Here is an 11,169-nt window from a genome sequence, read left to right on the forward strand (position 1 = left end):
CTAAGCGGAGGCGGGGACACCACAGCAGAGGTGTGTCTGCAGCCAGATCCCAGCTTCACACCCGCCTCCGCACTGCAGACCCGGGGCCCCTTACACCAACGGCTGGTTCCTGAGCTGGGACCAAATGAAATACAAGATGACCTCAAGTATCTTGTGCTAGGAAGGCAACAGAGCTCAGAAAAACGGTGGGAACGTGTCAGACACAGGGAAGCAGCTTGAAGCAGCAGCCCCTGGTCCAGCCTGAGACCATCTGAGCATCAAAATGAAGAGCGATGGTGACTGACGGGAAGCCACGGAAGCGAAGAGGAAACCGCAATCCGGAGCGGCAGAAAGAGAGGAGAGAAAGGAGACGGGAAGGGCAGAGACGGGGAGCGAGGACCTGCTCAGCGTGCCTCCCGGAGGACATTCGTGGTCTACAAGGGGAGACAGACACCGTGGCATCGAGAGACTTCAAGCCGACACCCCCAGCGAGAGGACGCTGGGAAACCCTGCGCCACCTGCGAGACCGGATCCAGGAGGCACCGCGTGGCCGCTCCACCCGCTCCAGGTCCAAAGCCTGAATCTAACACGAGGAACCGGCGGCCGAACCCAAAGGCAGGGACATTCCGCGACCAAAGGGGCCTGTCAGCTTCAAAAGCGTCAAGGTCGGGAAAATCAAGGTGAGGCCGAGCGGCCGGCCCGGCCCCTAGGTGGGTCCTTGGCTGAAATGGGCATTTGCGGAGACCCGTGTCCAGACTCGAGTGGATTCGGTGGTGGCAGCCTCGCCACTGTTTTCTGGGTTCGGGGGGCCGCGGAGGGGACCTCGTCTGTAGGAGCCCTGCGGGGGTGCAGGGCGCCAACAACCTCTCACGAGTGTCAAGACATGTTCAAAGTTAAAACAATATCTGACTTAGCAAAAAAGGCTTCCTGTTTCCGCGGGAGTGGGCGCTTGTTTCCTTGCTCCCCGCCAGCCGGGGGTCGCACCCCGAAACCTTGGGAACCGTGTCTCCCTGCCTGCGCTCAGGGACTCTCCGGACACTCAAAGGCCACTTCTCCGTCCTCGGGCACCTCAACGGCTGCGTGTTCTGCTCGCCGGAAGCATCTCAGAGCGGGGACCGGGCGCCTGCCGGGCTGCGTTTGTTTCTCAAAGGAAGGCTCAGAATGACCCAGGAGCAAACGGGGGGTGGGGGGGGGGAACGGCTGTCAGAGGCCCAGAGACTCCTTGGGAGGGCTCACATCACACGGGCCTGGGCACGGAGGGCAATCTAACCAGCTCCGGGGTTTGGAAGGGTGAGCAGCGAGTGTGTCCTGAGGGATGCTTGTCACTGAAGCAAACTGTGGGGAGCGCAGGGTCAGAGGTTCACACCGGGACACGGGAGGCCAAGGGCCAGGCTCGCAGCGCCACAGGACCGGAGGCAGTGAAATCAGAACCAGCTTCCTAGAGGAGGTGGCTGCTAGACTCACTCCCACAGGAAGACGCAAGCCAAGAGCAGGGGCGGTCTCCCAGCATGGGCCCAGCGCAGGCTTGGGGGCGGAGGGGGCAGAGGGGTTGGCACGAGGCAGGCTGGAGGTGTGGGTCGGGGGAAGCCCTCTCTGCTGGCCCTGCGGGCTGCCTCCCCAGCCTGTGTCTCCGAGCAGGAGGCTGGGCGGCTGGTCCCCAAAGGTCGAGACTGCACACTAAATGCAAGGGCTGGCTGCTGGCATCAGCAACCGCAGGACGCCATAACCCAAGCTGCTAGGACACACACAATCTTGTATTCGGATCAGCAGCTTGTGGCCATGCCTAATTAGTTTAATTAAACCCAAGGTGGCTGCCAGGCATTTTGGATTTAAAAAAAAAAAAATTAAAGCACACCCTGCCAGCTCCAAAAGGGCAGGACAAAGGAGCAACTTGGGGCTGCCTGAGAAGCCTTCCTCGTTCCTGGCTCTGCACGCAGGAGATGCTCAGTAAGTACACACGGCTATGACGCGTCTTCAGGGCCAACAGCCCAGCGGAGGTCCACTCTAATGCCCTGAGAATAGGATGTCACCTGTCACAGGAGAGGCCAGAGCAGCATTCTGGAACGAGGGGACTTCGGGCAGGCCTCTGGGCTGGCAGGGGCCATGGAGAGGCACGCAGTGGCCACCAGGAGATGGAAAAGGGCCCCGCCCACTGGCCAGCAAAGTAGCCAGACCCCACAGGAAACAGGCAGGCACGCCCCGCCCCACCCATGGAAACAGACACACACCAGGGACAAGCTGAGAAGCAGGCCAGGAGCACCCGTCAGAAAGCCAGGAAGAGGGCAGAGAAAAGGCTTCTGAAATCAGAATTTATTTAAACAGCCCTGAAAGGGAGGCCCAAGCTCATGTTTCAGTTTCACCACCAGCTACCTGTGTGACCTGGGGCAAGTTCCCTCGACCTCTCTGAGATGTAGTTATCTGATTTATGAAACAGGGGTGGGGACTTCCCCGGCGGCTTGCTGGTTAAGAACTCACCTGCCAATGCAGGAGACACGGGTTCGATCCCTGGTCGGGGAAGACCCCACTTGCCACGGAGCAACTAAGCCCGTGCGCCTAGAGCCCACGCTCCAAAACAAGAGCAGCCACTGCAGTGAGGACAGGATCACACACACACGTGTATCACACCAACAGCTGCTTGCCGCGCTAGAGAAAGTCCACACGCAGCGACGAAGACCCAACGCAACCAAAAACATAAATAAGAAAGAAACAAGGGCGGCCTGTGCCTCCCAGGACGGTGCCTCGCCCAGGGCAGGACGGGCGAGAAGGGGCAGCTGCGGTTTTCTCGGATACCATCACCACGGACCAGGAGGACGGCGTCCTCTTCCCTCCTCTGTCTCGGGCACAGAAGCACCCCAGACAGCAAAGAACAGCCACACAGACAGAACCCACGTTCCTCTCCCAGACCCTGCACAGCCAGACACAGTCCACAGAATGTTCTTTAACTGGGAACACACAGACGGGGCGCTCCAGCTAGGCCAGGTTTACGGAGCACCCACAACCAACCCCATGCCAGTCATAGACATACAAAGCCCAGTATGGTCAGCTCCACCCTCCATGAGACGACAGGCGGAGGGGGGCCAGCCGTCAGCTACAAGGGGCCGTGCCTGCTCACATCCAGGGAAGATTGCTAACGTTCAGTCAGCGCACAGCACTAAGGACATTCTCCACCTTCCTTCGTGGAGCCCTCCCATCAGGGCTGTAAGGCGGCCACTACACAGATGGGGAAACTGAGGCCCTTAAAGCGGTCACTGGCAGGAGGCAACGGTGCCCACCTCACTAAGGGCACGTGGCCATGAAGACAGACACTCACCCGTCGGGCCCTCACCCCCACCCAGCTCCCCTTAGCGCCCCTTTACCCAGGCTGGGGTGGGGGGCTTCCAGGGACCCCAGGAAGTCTCTGCATTTCCAGCACTGGGGTTGAGCCAGCCACCTACCAGTGCCCAGCGGGCATGGGGGGGGGGGCAGCTCCAAGACCCAGCCCTGGCTGTGCCCCTCTGCCAATCAGCTGCGGGGGTGGGCAGCCCCTGCTGCTCACAGCCAGAGGCAGACACTCCGGGCCCAGCTCTGCCCCCAGCAGCTCCTCCTCCCCTCAGTTCCTCCAGCCCTAAAATGGGTAAGTCCTTCCCAGCCCCCCGGGGAGAGGACTGGATCTGTGAGAGCACCCCGCAATCAGGGTGCCCGGCCCCAAGACCTGGGGCTGCTCAGCACTGAGAGGGCCCAGGTCGGCGCTGGCTTCAGGGAGCCTGGGGCCCTCCCTGGGGCATGCACCACCGTGGAGCAGGAGGGTGGCCCCCTGCCCCCTCAGGACTCCTCTTTGTCAGCGGCCACCCTATCCTCTTGGGGGATGGGGCGGGGGGTGCCCCCATCTCCTTGGAAACGCGGTCACAGCCAAAGGGCAGAGGCCATGCAGTCCAGCCTGGAAAAGCAGTGACTCACGCCACCCCTCCTCCCCAGCCCACTTCGGATGTCACACTTGTGAGGGGCCCTTGTCCATCCAGGCTTGCCGAGGATCACAGAAGAGGGGCTCTGCTGCTGGCCTGCTGAGGGCTGGCCCCCTCGGAGGTGTTGGGGTGGGGCTGAGGGGCCAGGAGAGCAGGAAGCAGCCTGCCCTCTGCTTAAGTCTTCACCAAGTTCCTTAGAAGCCAGAGAGGCAGCTCCTGCCGGCCAAGCAGACATTTTCCTGCCTGCCTGCCGGGCAGCCACATGCGCCTCCGCCGCGACAAAGGCCACGCTTGAGGGTCCTGGGGAAGCCAAGAGAGGCTCTGGTTCCCACCGAGTTGCACGACCTGGGGGCGCGGCGCTGCCTGCCCCCTCCCCCTGGGGTCAGGAGGAGGCTGGGGCCAGCGAGGGGGCGGCGCCCCCGGCCCACCCGCTCTCCCGGCGGCTAGGGCTCCCGGCTCCGCCGGCCCCTCCCGCCGGGCCCCGGGGCCCGCTGCCTGTCGGTTCGCCTTCCAGGGCGTCCAGCCACCAGGCGCAAAGCCAAGGGACACTACGCCTGAGGAGGCCACCGGAGCGGCCGGATCTCTGGGGTCCGCAGGGGCCGGGACTCGCTGGGTCCCGACGCCAAGGCCCAGGAGGGAGGGCGGCGGTGGTGAGCGCCCCGCCGGGGCTCGATGTGCCCACATTACCGGCAGGCGCGGACCCAGCAGCGGGCGCTCCCAGGCAGTGGCTGGAGGCGGCGGAGGCGCGCCCCGGGCTTGGGGGACTTTGGCTAACTTCGTGCCTCCGGGGATCGCCCCTCGAAGCAGCCGGCTCCGAGGCCCGGGGCGCGTCTCCTCTCGGCTCCCGGTCCAGCCGCCCGCCGACGTCCCCGAGGCTGCCGCTCGGATCCGGGCCCCGGGGCCGCCCGGCGGCGCGAACGGCCGCGCACCGGGGCCCCTCCCGGCGCGCCCGGACACTCACCTGGGACATCTGCGGCCGGAAGTTGACGTCCTTGAGGTCGATGGAGCCGGGGGAGAGGTTGTGCAGCAGCTGGCACAACAGGACGCCGTCGCGCAGCGCCTGGGCCAGGTCGAAGACCACGGCCGAGGGCCAGACGACGCGGTGGTTGGGCGGCAGGACCCTGCAGTCGATGAGCCAGCGGCCGCATTGCCGCCACTGCTCCATGGCGCCCGCGCCTGCCGGGCCGGCCAGCTCAGGGCCGCGCTCCGGCCAAAGTGCGGCGGCCGCGGGGCATCCCGCCCGCCCGCGCGGGGCTCGGCGGCCGGGGCGGGGCTTCGCGCGGGCGGCCCCGGGCCCCCGCCGCGCCGCGGCGCGTCCCCTCCTCCTCCGCCTCCTCCGCCTCCTCGGCTCCTCGCCCACGTGCGGTCGCGGGGCGGGCGCCGGGCAGCCGGCCGGGTCTCCCTTCACACACGCAAGTCCCTCCAGGCCCCGGGCCGGGCTCCGCGCAGCCCTCCGCCGCAGCGCCCCTCGATCCGCGCCGCCCGGCGCCTCATTCTGCGCTCGGGGCGCCCCGCGGCTGCCGCAGCTTCTGCCCCGCCCGAGACAAAGGCCCGGAGGGTCGCTCGCTCCGCGCGTCCGGGGCCTGGGCCGCCCTCGCAGCCGCCGCTTTGTTCGCCCCGCCTTTGGGTTCAGCGCGCGGTGCCCGGCGATCCGACTCTGCAGCTCGGCGGCTCCGGGGTGCAGGGGGCGCGGGGGCGCGGCCCGGGGCGGGGTGGGGGCGGGGCCGGCGCGCGCGCCTGGCACCGCCCCCTCGTCCCCCACTTCCTGCCCCGCGGCCGCTCTCCGAAGTTGCGCAGGGCGGGGGCAGCGGCGCGGCCGCGGCCCCGAGCCCGCGGACTTTCTCCGAGAGGTACCAGGACTTTGGGGAACCTCTGCGCCCCGGGCGCGCGACCTCGCCTGCGGAGTGACGGCCGGTCGTGGTCTCTGCGCCCCTCCTGCGTTTCAGGAGGAGCTCGGGAGGTGGCCCTTGTCGCGCTGCGGGGCCTCTGCGTGGTCCTTCTGGCAGGACAGACCCTGGAGGGGGCACAGGCTAGGCGGACTCGTCCGGCGCCCTCTCGGTCCACGAAGCGGCCCTGGAGGAGAACTCGAGGCGGGAGGCACACGGGCCAGAGACTCGCCCAGAGCCCCTTCCAGTCCTGTGCCCTGGGCAGGGACCCGCAGGAAAGCCCCCGATCGCGCACAAAAGCCGGGATTCCCCTGTTCTGTAACCCAAAGGCCTGCCACTGGCAGCTGCCCAGAGGGCAAACCCTGGCGTCGGAGATGGAATATGTGACATAGTAGGTGGGAGAGAGGAAAGGGGACGCGGCCAGACCCGGCCCTGGGTGGCGCCGCCTCCAAGCTGGCTGCGGGGTCCCCTGACCCTGCCTTGAACTCCTTCCTGGGCCACGCCCTCTGGGGGGGAGTGGGTGGGCTGTGTTCCCAGCAGCCGGCCTCCTGCGAAGGTGGGCGGACTTCTAGGAAGAAAGGAGCCAGTCTGGCAGTGAAATGATGCGGATCCTGGCTCAGCTGTCAGGACACCCGGTTCTCAGCTGGGTGAACCTGGACAAGTGTGATCCCCTCGCTAAGACCGGTGCATTCTTGGGGTGAGGGTGGGGGTGACCAATCCCTGAGCCCCCCACACTTGGGTTGAGCCCTGGGGCAGCACCGGGCAGCTGCCCTCCTGACCCAGATTGCCTCTTTTTTTGGCATTCCTGGAGCAGGAGCCAGCGCAGGGTGAGGGTCTGCTGCTAACCAGCAAGGGTCCCCTGAGGCCCCCTGCCACCCACCCCCCATTCTGGGGACCGGTCTCTGCAGAGAGTCAGGCTGGCCCCTTCCCAAACCGAGGAGGAAGCACAGGGACCCTGGCCAGGTTCCGGCCCATGCAGAGAAGTGAGGGAAGGGCTGGCCTCCCGGGACACACACCCAGACCCCACCCCAGATCCTGGCAGGAGTAACATCAGGCCAAGTTGCTGTCTGGGCGTCCTTCCTTCCAGGAGGAAGCGGGTGTGGCAGCTTCGTGAACACGGACAGGAAAGAGCTAGCTTGAGAGGTCTGGGATCCAGCCTGCCTTGCCCAAGACAAAAGATTGCCCCTCGCAGCAGGCGGATTCCTCCGGCATCGCCCTGAGAAATCACCAAGTGGGGACAGAGCCAGAACCCGGCACCTCCAGCTGAGCCGCCCCTCATCTGAGACACTGCAGGACACCTTCCCCTGATAGGACCCCCCCCTCCCCTGACCATAGAGTGGACAGCCCCCTCCCTGTGGGAATCGCTGGTGAGGAGAGGACAGGAGTAGTTATCCGGGAGTTCTGCACAGTGCTGGGGGCGGACTGGAGCGCTCCTTGGGGTTCTCACGGCTCCCCGTCTTCCCACCTGGACAGGGAACCAGCCCAGAGGAGGAGCCCCAGCTGGAGACACGGGCAGCCTGGCGCCGGCCAACTGCACGGACGATCGTCTGCTGCCCCCTGGTGGGTGCGGCGGGCACTGTGGCCACCTGGCTGCCCCTTGGCCAGGCACTGCCCAGCGCCTACAGGATCGGGTTTAGCCCAGAGAGGAGCCAAGGCAGGAGACCTGGGCCTCACCTCTGTGTGTTACTGAGCCAATCCCAGCGTCTTCCTGACTCCCAGTGACCTAAGGAGGACTGACCCGCCCCGTGGACCTCACAGGGTTCGGAGGAGGCTCTGAAGGAGGGGGCTGGGTGGGACCGAATGAAGGGAGCTTGATGGAACTCTTCCAAACCCTCGGTGTGGGTGTCATGAGCGCGGCTGGGCTGTATCAAGTCAGAGGACAGCTCAGGGAGAGGGGACACTGTTCCGAAACGTCCTGCCGGCATCCACCCCCTCTCAGACTCAGCTGCTTGCCAAGACGACCCCTGGTACACCTCCAGGGGGCACGACGCCCATCGCGTCCCATGGAGACGGCGCCCTGGGGAGGGGCCCATGACCTGCAAATGAACGGTGTGCTCTGGAGGTTGCACTCGGGGCTTCCCAGGCGGCTCAAGTGGTAAAGAATCTGCCTGTAATGCAGGAGACCTGGGTTCGATCCCTGGCTGGGAAGATTCTTCTGGAGGAGGGCATGGCAACCCACTCCAGTATACTTGCCTGGAGAATCCCCATGGACAGAGGAGCCTGGCGACTATAGTCCATGGGGTCGCACAGAGTCGGACACGACTGAGCGATGAGGCGCATGGCCCACATGACGGCACTTGTCCTTAGCAAGAGAGGCCTGTGCTGAGCGCTGGATGGTCCACAGGAGAGGCAGGAGGCTGGGAGTCCCAGCCCAGTGGCATAGATGAAGCCCACGGGGCAGGGAGGCACATACCTCAAAGTAGGGATGGAGGGTCACAGGTCCCCACTCTCTGGGCCGCTTGGCTTCCACCTGCAGCACCCTGGCCCCTCCGGTCTGTCCTCAGCAGTCAGCAAAGACCCAGTCAAACCTCGTGAGGCCTTGTCACTCTCCTGCCCAGACAGGGGGCACTCGTGGCTCCTCCTCTCCAGAGATAAAATCAGATGTCTTCCCAGGCAGGTCCCACGTGGCATGGTTACTCCCCCGATGACCTCACTTCCTGCAGCTCCTCAGCCACACCCAGCAGGGCCTCACCCCAGGGCCTTTGCACCTGCCACCCCTCTGCCTGGGACTCTTGCCCAGATGGCCACATGGCTCGCACCCTCTCTTCCTCTGTGACTCACTCTTCTCCACACTTTCCTGTTGCTCCGTCTCATCCCCCTAGATCGTCAGCTCTGTGGTCACAGGGGCCATCTCTGGCCTGTCCCCAGTCCACTCCCAGCACTGCAAACTGGGCTCAGCCCGTGGTAGGTGGCCAAAAAAGTTGTTAAATGGATCACCACGTAGGGAATTCCCTGGCAATCCAGGGGTTACGACTCCACGCTTTCACTGCTGAGGGCAGGGGTTCATTCCCTGGTCAGAGAACTAAGATCCTGTAAGCTGCACAGCTGAAAAAAAAAAAAATTAAACACCAAATAAATAAACCAACAGCTCAGCAAAGCACTGCTTTGCTGATTTTAAAACTACAATTTTAAAATCCAATATTTTCTTTCACATAGAAGTCATAAATGGGTAAAACAGATTCAAAGGTTTAAAAACTAGGCTGTATAATCTATTGATCCACAGTGTATCTCACCGTCTTTATGTGAATCTGAAACATTACACTCCAGGAGATTAGCACTGACTTTGCATTTCATTCTAACTATTTGCGACTGGAATAGGTGCTCCCATTTCTTGAGCGCTACATGGCTGGCCTGAGGGCTTTGTCTGCGTCACCTGGCCTCCGCTAAGCCTCACAGTGACAGTAGTCATTATTGTCCTGAGTGATTAAATGCAGAAACCCAGCACACTGGGAGCTGCGCAGCATCACCCCGCGAGGCGCCAGTGAGCCGGGTCCACACGCCAGGCCTCCCCGGCCCCTGCTCCTGCACCCCGAGGTGGCGAAGGGTCTCCACGCCTGGAACAGAAAGCTGGTGGTTGACACGCTGGTTTGGAAGGATCGGAGAGCAGGGAGACAGGAAAATGCTACGTGTCTAAAACACGTAAATCCTGACTCAGCATGGAACGCAACAACCTCAAAAGGCCGGCACACACATGCACACACATGCTTGCACACGCTCACACGCACATGCACGGACATGCACACACACACGCACACACGCTCGCACACGCATGCACACACGCGTGCACACATACATGCTTGCACACGCTTGCACGGACATGCACACACACTCATGCAATGCACGCACACGGTCGCACACGCACACACTTGCATGCACACGCTCGCATGCACATAGCCCCTGCAGAAACAGGTGCAAGCACAGTCAGGGGCAGTAGGGCTGGCCGGAGGGTGGCTGCCGTGGACCCAGCCTGTGTCTGAGCTGAAGGAGGGCAGGGTATGGAAGAGCCACCAGCCTGGAGCTCCTGGAACCTGGTGGTTGCAGGATCCAGGTGACCCCAGAGAGGGCACCCCACTTCCGCCTCACGTGGAATGACCATCCAGCTCCAGGCTGTTATTGATCCGCTGTCAGGGGACAGCCCACAGCTCAAGGATGGGCCCAAGGTCAGGCCTTGGGCAGCGGCAGGGTCAGAGCCCTGGTCTGGACACCGAGTCTGTCCTGTAACGCCTCCAGCCGAGCCTTGGCTTCTGCTTCCCCTTGATGGCGTGACGGCTCCGGGGCAGCAACACCTGGTGTGCGTGTGTGCCGGGGGGGTGACCTGAGCCCACAACTGCCCCACAAGGCCTCCTGAGTTCCCGTGGAGCCCCCTGATCAGTAGGAGAGCTCATCGCTGGGGTAGCACTGGGACTTTACTCTGAACGAGGACCTGGGGGTCTCTCCACGTGTTGGCCGTGGTACAGGCCGAGTGGAAGGACTGGGGAGCTTTCTCCGCCCACGCAAACAGCCCAGACCCTTCCTTGCCACACAGGCGTCCTCTGAGAGCCAGGGGGTTCCTCAGCCCAGGTTTCCCCCAAAATCCCAGGGCTGCTGCAAGGTCTCAGTGCTTCTTATCTGCTGCTGCTAAGTCACTTCAGTCGTGTCCGACTCTGTGCAACCCCATAGATGGCAGCCCACCAGGCTCCCCCGTCCCTGGGATTCTCCAGGCAAGAACACTACAGGGCCCTTATTCTCCAGCCAGGGTCCAGCTTCTCCTGCAAGCACCTCCCTCCGAAGCCAGAGTCCACCCACCCCTCCATCACTCCACCCATCCGACCCCCCACCCCCCCCACATCCTCCACCCAGAAAGCATTTACTGAGCCCCGGCCTTGTTCTTAGGGGAGAGGAAGCGAATGTTTTGACTTTTCCCAACATGACTCGGCGAAGGAACTATTCTCACGTCCAAACCACATGAACACACACATTTTGCAAATTCCATTTGTAGCTACATCATGCAAGTTCAGCTGTCACGATTTCCCGGGAAACCATAGGTGTAGAAAAAGACCATCTGGCCCGCCGTGGAGTCAGACTGCACCCACTGAACTGTTGGCTGCGGGCTTTTGGAAGAGGCAGAATGCAGGCATCTTACCTCTCGCTGCTTTGACTTAGGATGCCGTGGTCCCCGGGGCGTGCCTCCAAGTGCGGCCTCTGACGTTCCCCGCCTGGGGACCCTTCCTTAGAGCCGGGCTCGGGCTCGGGCACAGGGCGCTTCCGGCTCTAAGGCGGGGTGGTGATGGGTGTGTCTCCAGGACTCAATTCATTTCAGGCGAGAGGCTGAGCAGTTGGGATTCGGGGCAGATCCTGGATTTCTGCAGCACCCTTGTCATCAT

The 11,169-nt window shown here is 63.3% G+C and overlaps 1 protein-coding gene across 2 annotated transcripts in view; it reads right to left on the reverse strand.

The window, feature by feature from the left end:
* VAV2 (vav guanine nucleotide exchange factor 2) overlaps positions 1-5,193 on the reverse strand; it is a 187,869-nt gene extending 182,676 nt beyond the window's left edge. For both annotated transcript variants that reach the window (XM_055541592.1, XM_055541591.1), the window contains exon 1: positions 4,882-5,193. In XM_055541592.1, coding sequence (XP_055397567.1) covers positions 4,882-5,085 — 204 coding nt within the window. In that variant the 5' untranslated portion in view covers positions 5,086-5,193. The remainder of the gene's footprint in view (positions 1-4,881) is intronic.
* Positions 5,194-11,169: the final 5,976 nt, after the last annotated feature.

The sequence above is a fragment of the Bubalus kerabau genome, chromosome 11 (genome assembly GCF_029407905.1).
Source record: "Bubalus kerabau isolate K-KA32 ecotype Philippines breed swamp buffalo chromosome 11, PCC_UOA_SB_1v2, whole genome shotgun sequence".
Classification (NCBI taxonomy): domain Eukaryota; kingdom Metazoa; phylum Chordata; class Mammalia; order Artiodactyla; family Bovidae; genus Bubalus; species Bubalus kerabau.